This window comes from Spea bombifrons, chromosome 1, assembly GCF_027358695.1.
Source record: "Spea bombifrons isolate aSpeBom1 chromosome 1, aSpeBom1.2.pri, whole genome shotgun sequence".
NCBI classification, from domain to species: domain Eukaryota; kingdom Metazoa; phylum Chordata; class Amphibia; order Anura; family Pelobatidae; genus Spea; species Spea bombifrons.
In genome coordinates, this window is record NC_071087.1 from 121,436,202 (window position 1) to 121,453,770 (window position 17,569).

The following is a 17,569-nucleotide window of genomic DNA, read 5'->3' on the forward strand; positions in this document are numbered from 1 at the left end:
TAAAGCTATATCCATGTTAAATGTCGTATCCATGTGTAATGCTATGTCCATGTTTAATGCTATGTCCATGTTCAATGCTATATCCATGTTTAATGACATGTCCATGTTTAATGCTATCTCAATGTGTAATGCTATCTCCATGTTTAATGTTATGTTTATGTTTAATGCTATCTCTATGTGTAATGCTATATCCATGTGTAATGCTATGTCCATGTTAAATGCAATCCCCATGTTAAATGTACTCCCTATGTGTACTGCTATCTCCATGAGTAGTGCTATGACCATGTCTAATGCTATATCCATTTTTACTGCCATATCTATGTGTAATGATATGTTCATGTTTAATGCTATATCCATGTTTAATGCTATGCCAATGTTTAATACTAGGTCCATATTTAATGTTATCTCCATGTGTAATGATATGTCCATATTTAATGTTATATTCATGTTCAATGCTATCTCCATGTTTAATGCTATATCCATTTTTAATGCTATCTCCATTTTTAATGCTATCTCCATGAGTAGTGATATGTCCTTGTTTAATGCTCTCTCCATGTTTAATATTATGTCTATGTTTTATACTATATCCGTGTTTAATAATATGTCCATGTTTTTTGCCATATATATTTGTAATGCTATGTCCATGTTTAATGTTATCTCTATGTGTAATGCTATGTCCATGTTTAATGCTATGTCCATGTTTAATGCTATCTCCATGTTTAATGCAATATCCATGTTTAATGTTATCTCCATGTTTAATGCTATATCCATGTTTAATGCTATCTACATGTTTAATCTTATCTCCATGAGTAGTGCTGTGTCCATGTGTAATGTTCTCTCCATGTTAAATGTTATGTCCATGAGGAGTGCTATGTTCATGTTTCATGCTATATCCTTGTTTAATGCTATGTCCATCTTTAATGCCATATCTATGTTTAATGCTATATCCATATTTAATGCTATATCCATGTTTAATATTGTCTCTTTGTGACATGCCATGTCCATGTTTAATGCTATCCCCATGTTTATTGCTATATCAATGTTTAATTCAATATATATGTTTAATGCTATCTCCATATGTCCATGTTTCATGCTATATCCATGTTCAATGCTATATCCATGTTTAATGACATGTCCATGTTTAATGGTATCTCAATGTGTAATGCTATGTCCATGTTTAATGCTATCTCCATGTTTAATGTTATGTTCATGAGTAGTGCTATGTCCTTGTTTAATGTTATATCCATGTTTAATCCTATGTCTATCTTTAATGCCCTATCCATGTGTGATGCTATCTCCATGTCTAATGCTATATCCTTGTTTAATGTTATGTTTATGTTTAATGCTATCTCTATGTGTAATGCTTTGTCCATGTTTAAAGCTATATCCAATGCTAATGCTATTTCCATGTTTAATGCTATCTCCATGGGGAGTGTTATGACTGTGTTTAAAGCTATATCCATGTTAAATGTCATATCGATGTGTAATGCTATGTCCATGTTTAATGCTATGTCCATGTTCAATGCTATATCCATGTTTAATGACATGTCCATGTTTAATGCAATCTCAATGTGTAATGCTATCTCCATGTTTAATGTTATGTTTAATGCTATCTCTATGTGTAATCCTATATCCATGTGTAATGCAATGTCCATGTTAAATGCAATCCCAATGTTAAATGCAATCCCTATGTTAAATGCAATCCCCATGTGTACTGCTATCTCCATGTGTAGTGCTATGACCATGTCTAATGCTATATCCATTTTTACTGCCATATCTATGTGTAATGCTATGTTCATGTTTAATGCTATCAATGTTTAATACTAGGTCAATATTTAATGTTATCTCCATGTGTAATGCTATGTCCATATTTAATGTTATATCCATGTTTAATACTATCTCCATGTTTAATGTTATCTTCATGAGTAGTGATATGTCCTTGTTTAATGCTCTCTCCATGTTTAATATTATGTCCATGTTTAATGCTATATCCGTGTTTAATGATATGTCCATGTTTTATGCCATATATATTTGTAATGCTATGTCCATGTTTAATGTTATCTCTATGTGTAATGCTATGTCCATGTTTAATGCTATGTCCATGTTTAATGCTATCTCCATGTTTAATGCAATATCCGTGTTTAATGTTATCTCCATGTTTAATTCTATATCCATGTTTAATGCTATATCCATGTTTAATCTTATCTCCATGAGTAGTGCTGTGTCCATGTGTTATGTTCTCTCCATGTTAAATGTTATGTCCATGAGGAGTGCTATATTCATGTTTAATGCTATATCCTTGTTTAATGCTATGTCCATCTTTAATGCCATATCTGTGTTTAATGCTATATCCATATTTAATGGTATATCCATGTTTAATGTTGTCTCTATGTGAAATGCCATGTCCATGTTTAATGCTATCCCCATGTTTATTGCTATATCAATGTTTAATTCAATATATATGTTTAATGCTATCTCCATATGTCCATGTTTCATGCTATATCCATGTTCAATGCTATATCCATGTTTAATGCTATGTCCATGTTTAATGCTATCTCCATGTTTAATGTTATGTTTATGTTTAATGTTATCTCTATGTGTAATGCTATATCCATGTGTAATGCTTTGTCCATGTTAAATGCAATCCCTATGTTAAATGCAATCCCCATGTGTACTGCTATCTCCATGAGTAGTGCTATGACCATGTCTAATGCTATATCCATTTTTACTGCCATATCTATGTGTAATGCTATGTTTATGTTTAATGCTATATCCATGTTTTATGCTATGTCAATGTTTAATACTAGGTCCATGTTTAATGCTATCTCCATGTGTAATGATATGTCCATATTTAATGTTATATCCATGTTTAATGCTATCTCCATGTTTTTTTTATTATTTAATAATTTATTACTGTTTTAGAATATATAAAAAAGACATACATTAACAAGCAATACCATACAAAGTTTGGAAAATATTTGCAGCATACAATATCGTACAGAAACGTACAAGGCGTAAAAAATATATACAAAATCAAGATTTACATCTCTTTGTATATTAAATTAATAATTGTACAATACCATACAAAGTAAAACGATATACCAAACGGAACCATTCACTACACTGACGAGGACGCATTCACACACATGTGGCGGTAAAATGGAGCAACAGAACATGGACATCGATAGCTATGATAGATTTCAAGACACTATACCCATTGGGGTCTTACAAGGTACACAGATAAATATAAATTAATGTGTAAAAATCAAGAGGAAACGTATACAACAATAGTATATGTAATGCCGAAAGAGAAATAATTGCTAAGAAGAGGAGTCAAAATTATCTAAACAAGACTCCACAATGTACTTAAACTATGGGGACCATACATGATTATATTTGGAGATCTTTTGGTTTTTCAAGTAGAAATATTTTTCCATCTTAGCCTGATGATTTATTTGCTCAATTATTTCCTTCCAAGTAGGAGGTTCGGCTTTCCTCCAAGCTCTCGCTATACATAATTTAATAGCCAATAAAATATTGACTGTTAATAATTTATGTGCAGTCTCTGGGAAGGGGAGGGACAAATGAAAAAGCCAGATATAAGAATGAATAACAAATTTATATTTAAATATATAAGAAAAAAGTTTCTCAACTTGCATCTTGATATTCCCCAGCTTAGAGCAGGCCCACCATATATGGAATTGAGTCCCCTCCTCATATCCGCACCTCCTACATAGATTAGAATTTAAATTGGAGAATTTGTTTAAGCGGGACGGAACTAAGTACCAGCGATGGAGAAGCTTAAAAAACATCTCTTGAATATTAATCGCGTGTACCGCGTTCCTAACTTGCAACCAAGTATCCACCCATTTTTCCATAGGAAAAGTAACATTGCAATCATTTTGCCATTTCCTTACTGAGAGAGGTAATACATCAATTTCTTGAGTATCTAAATATGATGATATCGAAGATATTAATTTTTTTTTATAATGCTTATTAATAAATATATCAAGTTCTAAAGGTGGGTAAACTATTTGAGTATTCAAAAAATGCATCACTCTAATATACGTGAATAATTCATTCTCAGGAAGTTTAAATTTAGATTGAAGCTCAGAAAAACTAAGGAATAAATCATTTGATTTTAGATCACCAAGTGTACAAATATTACTTAAAGTCCATTTATTAAGATTAATATTCTGAATATAATAATTAAGGACCTTTAAAGGTGTAAAAACCGTAAAATGCACATCTGGTTTTTCGGACCTTCTAAATTTATAGCTTGTTTTTAAGGCATCCAATATAACTTGGTTCGTAAAGTTTAATTTTTTCCAATTAGATGGTCCAAGCCAAAAAAGATTAAATAGATCTTGTTCATTTGTTGATTCCGTTCGCAGTATAACCAACCTAAATTGAGGTTCTTTTTAATATTCCAATGTAATACATGTGTAAACATTACAATTTCATGTAATCTTCTAATATCTGGGAACCCCAAACCCAAATGTCTATAACTTCTCTTAATTATTTTCTGGGTTATCCTAGCTCTGCCCGCTTTCCAAATAAAGGATAGGAGCATTCTTGAAAGTTTATCCAAAATTTACGCCGGGACCCGAAGTGGTATTATCCTAAGAGGATATAAAATTTTAGGAATTAAATAAGATTTAACCATGTTAACTCTACCCAGCCAGGAAAGTTCTATTGATTTCAATTTGCCTATTAAATTAACAAGATTATTCACTACAATCTCATAATTAATAGAAATTATTTTTTTTAAATTAAACATTAACTTAATTCCGAGGTAGTCCAAGGACTCCTTTAAACAATCCAGATGATGTTGTTCCTTAAGATAGGTCTTTTGAGAAGTTGACATATATGCTGAAATCGCCTGTGTTTTCTGAAAATTTAGTTTATAATTAGAGTATAAGCTAAACTCTCGAATAGCTGACAGAGCTGCAGGGACTGATACCTCTGGATTAGTCAAAGTGAGTAAAATATCGTCTGCGTATAATGTTATTTTAAAAATTTGCTGATTAATATTAACCCCTTCAATCTCTTGCACAGATCTAATTTGAATCGCCAAAGGTTCAATAGTTAGCGCGTAGAGTAAGGGAGCTAGCGGGCATCCCTGCCGAGTACCGTTAGCATTATTAAAGAATGTGGAATTCAAAGCAGGGCCTGTGACCTTAGCAGTAGGTATACTATATAAGGCCATTGTGCTTGATTTAAAGAAACCCGAAATCCCTACTGCATCTAAAGTTGCACTCAAAAAGTTCCAACTTACCCTATCGAATGCCTTCTCGGCGTCTAAGGCCAAGAAAACTGAAGGAGTACGAGTATAATGTATCTGGGCGATTAGATCTAATAATTTCCTGGTATTATCTTCCCCATTTCGACCACTAATAAATCCTGATTGATCAGGGTGTATCAGATCTGTTATTACTTTACTTAATCTTTTTGCTAAGATTTTAGAATAGATCTTTGTGTCAACATTTATCAACGAAATCGGCCTATAATTGGAAATAAATCAAGGATCTTTCCCTGATTTTGGGATTGGGCAAATAGACGCTTGAAGAAAATCTTTAGTAGCAGCACCCAATTCTCCAATCTTATTAAAAAATCTCAACAAAAGAGGGGAGATCAAAGGGTCTAAAACTTTATAAAACATTGCTGTGTAACCATCTGGACCAGGAGATTTCCCATTCTTTAAATTTAGAATAGCTTCTTTTATTTCACTTAATAGAAAAGGTCTATTGATCTCTTCTGCTTTTTCTCTAGATAATTTTGGTATTGGAAGCTTACTAAGAAAAAACTTAATGCGAGTAAGTGAAACATCTCTTGATCTAAGGTTGTATAAGGATTTATAGTAATCTCTAAATGCTTCTGCAATTTGTGAAGGGTCCAAAATTACTTCCTTATTTACTATTAATTTTTTTATTTTGTATCTTGGGACTACTGACTTAATTTTGTTTGTTATCCACTTATTCGGGCGGTTACTGTCGTAGTACCACCTCTGTTTAGTATTCAAGATAGTTCGTTCCAATCTCTCATCTAATTTAAGTTTGATCTCATTCTGAATTGATGTTATTTCTTTAGAAAGATCCGAGGTAGGATTTAATTTATTAATACGTTCAATCTTTGCAAGTGCTATGTATAGTTCAGCAATAGGTTTGCCTTTCTGTTTATTAATAAAGGCATCAGTTTTAATTAAATATCCCCTTAATGTACATTTAAATGCCTCCCATAGAGTAGATTCTTGCATGAGTCCGTTATCATTTATCTGAATAAATTGCTGCGCTTCTTTAAGAAGATTTTGTTTACATAAGTCAGATTTTAGATTAAATTCATTTATTCTCCATCCCGGTCTAGTTTTATAGTTAGATTGATCGTTTAGAGAGAAAATAACAGGTGCATGGTCAGACCAAGAGATATTTCTAATAAAGGAAGAATTGCAGTTTTTTAAAGATGATAAGTTAGTATAAACTGCATCAATCCTTGAGTATGATAGATGTCTTTTATCTTTTTTGGAGGGATGTTGCGTCCTCCATATATCAAATAGATAATAATTTTCAATAAGTGTAGACAATCTCCGGGCTATGGTCCCTGCAGCTCTGTCATAGGATCTACTATCGCTTGATCTCCTATCCAAATCGACATTTGGAACACAGTTCAGATCCCCACCAAATAATAGAATGCCCCTTTTGACTTCCTCAGTTCTTCTAATAAGTGACTTTAAAAAATTTTCCGGGTAGTCATTTGGGGCATAAAAATTAACCAATGTATAGACCATGTTGTTTAGTTTACATATAAGTATAACACATCTGCCTAATGGATCACATTCATGAAAAATATATTCAAAATTAATCTCGGCAGACAGGATTATCGCTGCACCCCTTTTCTTTTTAGATGGTAAATTAGATGAGTAGACAATGGGATAGTTTTTAAATTTCCAATAAGTATAACCCTTATGATCCTAATGAGTTTCCTGAACAAAACAGATCGATATTTTTTCTCTGACTAACATTTCAAATAGATATAACCGCTTTTGAGGTGTATTTAAGCCTTGAGTATTTAAAGTCACTAAGTTGATTTTTACCATTTTATTTTAAACTTTGCCCCATAGTGTCTATTCAGAAACGAAAAATTACCATAGTCCATCCATCTACCGCCACAGAAACTAACATAATTCACACTCATACACGAGAGATACAGCAATCTATGCATCTCCAGCTCTGATGCCAAAATAAAATCAGAGCACAATCAAGTGGAGGCGTAAGGGGGAAAGAGATAGGCGCAAAAAAAAAAAATAAAAAAAAAAATTAATCTCTATCATCTAAATTTAATATCATCCAAAGTTAGTAAAGCCTAATAACTAACTATTAATATGTCCAATATGTGTAGCATCCGTTCTAAGTATATTATGTAAAGTGCAATTGTCTAATCAAGATTTCATCATATCTTCTATAGTAAAGTAATATCATAAGGTCCCTAGTGCTCATGAATTGACAATAATAATACACTCTATTACTTAAGTGCTTAATTGTCAAAAAACAATAAATATATAAGAAAGTGCGTATTTATCAAGTGTAGGTAATATCCATTTTAAAGGTGCTAAAAAAAAAAATATTCTAAACTGTGAAGATTTAATCACATAAAACAGCAATCTTTTTCGGTTTCAGTGGCTGCTTTTGCAAAAAAAAAAAAAAAAAAAAAAAAGAAGCTATATATTTAAGAAATATACTATAATGAAAACATGTTTAGAATATAGTGCTTAATTTGTCAAGTGTATATGATATCCATTCTAAACATGCAGTATAATTAAATATATTCTAATGAAAAAAAAATGTTTTAGTGAATCATCAATCCTCAAATAATATGCTCTAATAATCGTGGAATATCAGTATGTATGCTATCCATTCTAAACGTATCATATAGTTATATAATGTTCAAAAAAAAAAAAAAAAACATTAAATACTATTGGAATCCATCAATAGAATAATAAAGGGAATTAAATATTCCGAAAAAAAAATAGAAGTAAATAGGCTCAATTGATTAAATAATTAGGTGCGAGCTCTTTTATGGACAATACAATATATTGAATGCATTTACCAATTGTTTGGTTGCCTTAATGCATATAATTTTACAATATATTCTCCATTCTAAGCATTATAATAGATTATATACTATATGAAAAAAAAAAAATGTAAATTAGTCAGGTGGTTGCGTATGTGTAATGCTATGTCCATGTTTAATGCTATGTCCATGTTTAATGTTATCTCTATGTGTGATACTATGTCGGTTTAATTCTATTTCTATATGTAATGCTATGTCCATGTTTAATGTTATCTCTATGTGTATTGCTATCTCCATGTTTAATGCTATATCTATGTTTAATGCCATGTCCATGTTTAATGTTATCTCAATGTGTAATGCTATGTCCATGTTTAATGCTATCCTCATGTTTATTGCTATATCAATTTTTAATTCAATATATATGTTTAATGCTATCTCCATATGTACATGTTTCATGCTATATCCATGTTAAATGCTGTCTCCATAATTAGTGATATGTCCATGTTTAATGCTATATCCACGTTTAATTCTATCTCCATGTTTAATTCTATATTCATGTTTAATGTTATGTCCATGCTTTATGCTATCTCCATGTGTAATGCTATGTCCATGTTTAATGTTATCTATTTGTGTAATGCTATGCCCATTTTTAATGTTATATCCTTGTTTAGTGCTATGTCCATGTTTAATACAATGTCCATGTTTAATGCTATATACATGTTAAATGCTATATCCATGTTTAATGCTATATCCATGTTTAATGCTGTGTCAATGTTTAATGCTATCTCCATGTTTAATGATATCTCCATGTCTAATGCTATATGCATGTTTAATGTTATCTCCATATTTAGTGCTATATCCATGTTTAATGTGCTCTCCATGTTTAATGTTATGTTCATGAGTAGTGCTATGTCCTTGTTTAATGTTATATCCATGTTTAATCCTAAGTCTATCTTTAATGCCATATCCATGTGTGATGCTATGTCCATGTTTAATGCTATCTCTATGTGTAATGCTATGTCCATGTTTAATGCTATATCCAATGCTAATGCTATTTCCATGTTTAATGCTATCTCCACGAGGAGTGTTATGACTGTGTTAAATGCAATCCCTATGTTAAATGCAATCCCCATGTGTACTGCTATCTCCATGAGTAGTGCTATGACCATGTCTAATGCTATATCCATTTTTACTGCCATATCTATGTGTAATGCTATGTTCCTGTTTAATGCTATATCCATGTTTAATGCTATGTCAATGTTTAATACTAGGTCCATATTTAATGTTATATTCATGTTTAATGCTATATCCATTTTTAATTCTATCTCCATGTTTAATGTTATCTTTCTGAGTAGTGATATGTCCTTGTTTAATGCTCTCTCCATGTTTAATATTATGTCTATGTGAAATGCCATGTCCATGTTTAATGCTATCCCCATGTTTATTGCTATATCAATGTTTAATTCAATATATATGTTTAATGCTATCTCCATATGTCCATGTTTCATGCTATATCCATGTTCAATGCTATATCCATGTTTAATGACATGTCCATGTTTAATGGTATCTCAATGTGTAATGCTATGTCCATGTTTAATGCTATCAACATGTTTAATGTTATGTTTATGTTTAATGCTATCTCTATGTGTAATGCTATATCCATGTGTAATGCTATGTCCATGTTAAATGCAATCCCCATGTTAAATGCAATCCCCATGTTAAATGCAATCCCCATGTTAAATGCAATCCCCATGTTTAATGCTATCTCCATGAGTAGTGCTATGACCATGTCTAATGCTATATCCATTTTTACTGCCATATCCATGTGTAATGCCATGTCCATATTTAATGTTATATCCATGTTTAATGCTATCTCCATGTTTAATGTTATCTTCATGAGTAGTGATATGTCCTTGTTTAATGCTCTCTCCATGTTTAATATTATGTCCATGTTTAATGCTATATCCGTGTTTAATGATATGTCCATGTTTTATGCCATATATATTTCTAATGCTATGCCCATGTTTAATGTTATCTCTATGTGTAATGCTATGACCATGTTTAATGCTATGTCCATGTTTAATGTTATCTCTATGTGTGATGCTATGTCGGTTTAATTCTATTTCTATATGTAATGCTATGTCCATGTTTAATGTTATCTCTATGTGTATTGCTATCTCCATGTTTAATGCTATATCTATGTTTAATGCCATGTTCATGTTTAATGTTATCTCAATGTGTAATGCTATGTCCATGTTTCATACTATATCCATGTTTAATGCTATCTCCATGTTTAATGCAATATCCATGTTTAATGCTATATCCATGTTTAATGCTATCTGCATGTTTAATCTTATTTCCATGAGTAGTGCTATGTCCATGTTTATTGCTATATCAATGTTTAATTCAATATATATGTTTAATGCTATCTCAATATGTCCACGTTTAATTCTATCTCCATGTTTAATTCTATATTCATGTTAAATGCTATGTCCATGCATTATGCTATCTCCATGTGTAATGCTTTGTACTTGTTTAATGCTATGTCCATTTTTAATGTTATCTATTTGTGTAATGCTATGTCCATTTTTAATGTTATATCCTTGTGTAGTGCTATGTCCATGTTTAATACTATGTCCATGTTTAATGCTATATACATGTGTAGTGCTATGTCCATGTTTAATGTTATGTACATGTTTAATGCTATATCCATGTTTAATGCTATGTCCATGTTTAATGTTATGTACATGTTTAATGCTATATCCATGTTTAATGCTATGTCCATATTTAATACTATCTTGATGTGTAATGCTATGTCCATGTTTAATGCTATATCCATGTTTAATGCCATCTCCATGAGTACTGCTATGTACATGTTAAATGCTATATCCATGTTTAACGCTATGTCCATGTTTAATGCTATTTCCACATGTAATGCTATATCCATGTGCAATCATATGTCCATGTTTAATGCTATATCAATTTTTAATGCCATATCTATCTGTAATTCTATAGCCATGTTTAATTCTATGTCCTTGTTTAATGCTATGTCCGTGTTTAATGTTATGTCCATGTGTAATGCTATATCCATGTTTAATGTTATCTACATGTTTAATGCCATATCTATGTGTAATGCTATGTCCACGTTTAACTCTGTCAATTTTTTACGTTATCTCTATGTGGAACGCTATGTCAATGTTTAATTCTATCTCTATGTTGAATGCTATGTCAAAGTTTAATTCTATCTCTATGTGTAATGCTATGTCCATGTTTAATGCTATCTCTATGTGTAATGCTATGTCCATGTTTAATGTTATCTCTATTTGCAATGCTATGTCCGTGTTTATTGCTATACCTATGTTTAATGCTATATCCACGTGTAATGCTATGTCCATGTTTAATGCGATATCCATGTGTAATTCTATGTCCATGTGTAATGCTATGTCCATTTGTATGGAACTGAGGATGTTAAGGCAGCCTATGCAAGGGAATGAGCTTGCGGTGGAGGCATTATTTTCCACTGAGGCTTTGTGCTTCTCTGTTGAGGAATTTGTCAATTACGTTTTGCCATTTCTTCTCTGCAGGTATAAATACACAGTTAACCTCTTAGTGTCCAGAGGGAAGGACAATCTTTCGAGCCATGGTTCCCCAGAGGTTTCCCCCTAAGGGGGTTTTTCCTCTCCTGTGTGCTGAAAGGTGACTCTTCGTGAGTCTAGAGGTCGCTGTCATCATGATCAGTTCTTTGTGGCCTAATTAATTGGACTATTCATTAATGTTGTAACAAAAAATGAATAAATAAAATTAAATGACCATTTTGTCTGTTGTGGTTTTTGATACTATTGACTAAATGTAGCTGTAACCATATGCAATAACAAAAAAAGAAGGGCGTTTATCCAGACCAATAGATGGGGCGCAACTAGTGTGTACGCTAAAGAGCTGCAGGGCTGGCTTCATTAGGGCCCTTTGCCAGGAATTTCATGCTTCTCACTGAAAAACACCAATGCACAATTGTACAAAAAGGACAATGTATGAATTTAAAAGGTTACAAAGTTGTATCAGTGCGTCTCACTAAATCAGTTAAATTGACAGAACCTATGCCCAACAACAATTCAGGTGTCCATATTTTATATGCATTTTGAGCATTTTAATAGCGCTTATACAACATGCGGCCTGCGGGACCTTGAGGTTCGGCCCACGTGAGATCGGCAGCCAGGGCAACCGGGATCACAAGGGCCCTGCTTACCTGTGGGAGGGTATTTTGTACTGCACAGAGGAAGCGGAACCTAGCAGAGTCACGTGAATGTACGTGACATCACATGACTCTGCTCCATACCTGTGCAGTACAAGAGAACGCAGAGGGAGGCCGCAGCCCCTACTGAAGTCTGAACGGCGTCGAGAGAGCTGCAGTGCAGGTAAGGGGATGGGGGAGGGTGTTTGAATGTGTATGCGTGATTGAGGGAATTAATCTGTGAATGAATGAGTATATGAATGAATATGTGTGCGATAGCATGGATGTGTAAGTGGGGGGGCATGGTACAGGGTGGCTGTAAGTGATGTGCATACCCAATATTGCTGGCAGCATCAATACACAAGGGGGCAGCTAGCCAGGTTGCAGTATGTACTTGCTGACTTGGCATGATAGAGTGTGATTGCTAACAGCTATCACAGTCCCATCATGCCTAGGTTCCAGCATTTACTCGTTGCCTGGGTATGATAGGAGTGTGATTGCTGTTAGCAATCACACTACTATCATGCCAAGCCATATTGTTGAATTTTTTGTCCAATTGTGGTGTTACTGACTTTTAATAAAAGTGTGGTTAACACACCAAAATTGGACAAAAAAAATACAATACAACAATATTAATTTATATATGATTGTTGACACCAATCACACTCCTATCATGCCCAGCCAACCAGTGCATGCTGGAATCTGAGTATGCCTGAGATTGCTGTTAACAATCATATATATATTGTATTTACATTTTTTGTACAATTTTGATGTGTAACTTACTTTTATTAAAAGTGTAGTTAAAGGTGTGGGGGGCATTTTCGGTTTCGGCTAAGTGAACCCTGAATTTTCTGTTTTGGGCCAGAACTTTCATTTCGGTGCATCCCTAGAATAAATAGAACTATTTCATTTTTACTTATCCAGAATCCTGGTCACAAAACTTTCTAGGCCCAGAAATCAGTGAGAGGAAAAGTAAAGGTTTTGTGTCATTTACTTTATTTTAATCTGCATATCTTATTAACCCCTTAATGACAAAGCCCGTACATGTACGGGCTCAAAATGCATTGTTTTCAATGGGTTTAGGGACCGCCCATTGTCCTTAAGGGGTTAAAGGCTATATTTTCTCACAGTGAAAAATGAGTGCGGCCCTCACACGTATACAATTCTGATGAAGTGGCCCACTGCAGAAAAAACTTGGACACCCCTGGCTTATACGGTGTATATTGCTCTTTTGGAACAGTTGTTTTTTACATTTAGTATGTTGGGTTTGTAATTGGAAATTTTAAAAAAAAAAAGGAGCCAAAAATACCACCCAATCTAGGATATGTCACTAGTGGCTTTGGGACACACATGCCAGGCAGCCATTTGGCCACCAATCACTGCCAAAGTTATCTATAGAAATAATTTCCTGACCTATTTTCATCAACGCTTCTGTGTTGTTTAGGTGTTACGGCAGAGAAACATGTTTTGGTTTTTTTTGGAATTTCCCTGGAACAAAGTTTTTGATAGCTGCTTAGAGTTTTTATGCAGCTTATGTGCCATCAAAATACCCCAACTTTTCCTCTTGTTTTACTAAGTTGCAACAATCCTACTGTTAAAGCAAAAACAGAACAATATATATTATTGAAAACATTTCCAATTCCCTACTTTTGTATGATACTCCGTGAAAAACAATTCTCAATACAGAGTTGTGGTAGAGTGGGGCAGGAAGGGCAGTGGTACCTAAGGAGTCTGTCCTAATACCTTTTTTAAAGCAGATTTTTTGTGCGTTTGGTGGGAGGATTGTACAAGGAAAATGCCCACCAGTAAGATATGACATTTTTCAAAAATATGGTTTGATGAGGGTAAATTGAACTGACCAGCTTAAAATAGCACATGGTTGCAAAATGACCAGTTTTGAAATACCTATATATTACTTGTTTTTATTGCCCTATATCTTGCAAAAAATAGCAAAAAACCCAAAACATAAACAACATTTGATATTTCGAAACTATTACCAGGTTTTCTGATTAGATTTTGTAGATGAGTAAAAGATTTTTCAAGTAAAAGTTAAAAAAGACCTTTTTGTCTCTATTTTTGCACCTCATTTTATACTTAAAAAATAATAAATTATATGATACAATCAAAATAATGGTATCTAAAGAAAGCCCTTCTTGACCTTAAACTGCGTACAGTAAATGAGAAAGAAGAAAATTACAGCTTAACACGAGCACCGCAGAAATGTTACGAAATTGTCACAAAGGGGTTAAAAAAAAACTGCAGAGGATTTCCCACGAAGAAAAGCTCTATATTTTTAGGGTGATCTGCTGTTAATACTTTGGCGTATGTTTACAAAGATTTCAATAAATACATGCAAAATAAACAATGGGCTATAACCCAAGATATATTTTTATATTTTTTTTATTTTTATTTAAGGTATACAAATAAAGAAAATATCAACACACAGAACAATGATAAAAACAATGAACTGGGAGGAAAAACACAAACAAAATATAAGCATTCCTATTAGCTCTCAAACACACTCCTCTGTGATCCTTTGGGTTTATTAATTGTATTAAGAATAATAATAATAAAAGCATACATCCTAACTAAATAATTTCAAATTTTCAACAGTTTTATGGAAAAAAGCCATAGATAGGCATTAGCAACTTGTAATTGTCTGCAGATTTTCTATGTTTGCATCATGGTTAGCCCTCGCACTAAAGAGGAACCCTCAACATAAGGCTGAAAGGGTCACATAGAAACTCAGGCCAGCAGAGTTTTTTTGTGTCTAGTCTATATGATAAAAGCAGAAAGCATTTGCATTGCATGTAGCAGGCTGAGGTTTTTTTTAACCACTGAATTAGCAGACAACATAACGTCCCGCATTATACTGCAAACTTGTATTCAATTGGCTTAAAACCTGTGTAGTCCTAGCCACAAGCTTTTGAGTAATAATTTTCAATAGGAGAAACTCACACAATACACACATTCACACCAAACAGACTGGCTAACCTTTGCAGAAACCTCTTGTCCATGAGGTTTGTATAACATTGCTTTAATGCATCTGCAATACTAAGCTAAAAAGGGCACTTTTTTACTTTAAGGTGTTTAGTAATTATTTTTGTGTGTGTGTGTGTGTGTTTTTGGCTATCAAGCAATAAATAGGCATTTGCAGAAGTATTCTTTTCAAAATTAAAATGTGATAAAATACGGTACATTCCAGCAGATGGTTGACAAAACATAACTAAAAAGACCTTTAGATGCTCCGTAGAGCCACAAAACTCCTTGATTCCTGGAAAATCGATCGCAAGGTCTCCAAATAGCATCAAAATATTTAAAGAGAAAGTATCACCTAATTAAATATATATGCATCAAGATATATTTGGGGTATACATTGGAGCGGCATTTCTGAAAGTATGTGACTGTAAAATTTGCAAATTTGCCTGCATCACTGACATCACAGCAACTGTGTTAATGCTACTATGTGCCAAAAAGACAGCATGGTCCTTGAATCAAACTTTACTAATCAAACATAGTAGATTTATCCCAATAGTATAAAGTAAAGCATTCCTGCTGAGCTGGAAAAGTCACAAGAACAACATTTTAAATGTTCACATTTTTTTTCCAATCAAGGAAACCCATTGTGACAAAACACTCACAGGATGCACTAAGAGGGATATTGAGACATCTTTAACATGTTCGTTTTTAGGGATACTTTCCAAGAAAACAACATTTCAATTATTGATAAGCAAAACAAATTTGTTAAAACAGCCATACATGTTCAGAGGGCTCAAATAAATAGCAATGGAAGGCAGTGGCGTGCTGAGCTCCACCTGACGGAAACATTAACAAACACAAATTATGAGGAGGTGCCACTAATATATTATATAATATATAGAAATCTTACGATTCGTTTTATCCCATAAAGATAAGGAAGATTCCTCAAGGAATATTTTCTCTCTTTCTCGCCTTCTGAACGTGACTAGCTGCTTTAAAAATAAAATTGTAAACCATGATTGATGGATTAATACTTCAGAAACTTCAGCCAAGAGTTAGCTGTGGCAGCTGATTCTACATCAATCCCACTATTTAATTTTATTGCACGCATGCTTTTTTAATGGGCTATAATAAAGTGGCCGTGAGCTGCGTCTTCTTGCACATGAGGTTCTCCATACTTGGAGTGTCCAAGCCTTGAAATGTAGGGGGGGGGCATGAAAAAGGAAGGGTGGCGACACAAACACTGATGGTAAATGTCCTCTGTGCCACAAGGAACTCTGTACGGTGTATTGTACCTGTGAAGACAGGCCCATGGTTATAGATCATTCACTTACTTTTAAACCTCAAGTCAGGAGTGGACTGGAAGAACATCTCGATACTTCTAATATAAGTTCCAATACTGCTGACAGCTGAAGAGTTACCAGCTAGCAATGCCACCACGCTTGTTACATCCAAATTATGTATTTTTATGTTGACATGCAAACAAAAGTGGGGAATGATTCAAACGACCGAATGACCCAAAAGTCACAATGAAACTGCTTGATGCGGGGAAGACAAGGCAGTAAAGTATATAAGGACAGCCACTCAGTCAAGGCTGCTTTCTTTTGTTGTTTGCTATGTAGCAATAGACAGTCCTGGGTAATGTACAATATATACATACCTATTTATATATACACAGACGTATATACATGTAGTGCAGTATAAAAACAAAGAAGATGGAACATAACCTTGACTGTTCATTTATCAAACTGGCACAGTTCAGAGACTCCACCTCCAGGAGTGGAATTATATTCATATATTTCCATCTTAAACGCTTTGCTGCACCAGTCTTTATGCGGATGTTCTCCTAACCATCACAGTCAGTAAAGTGCAGTTTGAAACTAAAATCAGTTTGGTTTCCTCAAGATAAACATGCAGCAGTGCAGAACTTTTCCAATCACTGTTGCACTGTGTAACCCATTAGTGCCCATAGAGTCAAGATAAAAAAAAAAAACTTCCACAGGAAAGTGATTTTCTTCAATTGATGCACCAGGGAGGCAAACACATTCTTCAGCTACCTTTATGGTAAAAATATAAACAAAAAGAGTAATTCCACAGACTTCAAGATCAGAACTGTGGTTTCACCTGTCTTTATAAAGCGACCCAAGTCAAATTAAGCTTTAGGGGAGAAGTTGGTATTCAGTATCACACTATATAATAGGCAATAGCTGGGATGCAATGACATCATTTGAATAAAGTGAACTTGTGAACAGAAGATGTTTCCTACTTATAGGTACAATTTCTTTTTTTCTGAGG

The 17,569-nt window shown here is 33.5% G+C and overlaps 1 protein-coding gene across 1 annotated transcript in view; it reads right to left on the minus strand.

Annotated features, from left to right (window-relative positions):
• Positions 1-16,645, minus strand: part of LOC128471868 (serine/threonine-protein kinase ULK1-like) — a 40,210-nt gene extending 23,565 nt beyond the window's left edge. The window contains exon 1 of the mRNA XM_053453892.1: positions 16,609-16,645. Within this exon, the coding sequence (XP_053309867.1) occupies positions 16,609-16,645 (37 nt within the window). The remainder of the gene's footprint in view (positions 1-16,608) is intronic.
• Positions 16,646-17,569: the final 924 nt, after the last annotated feature.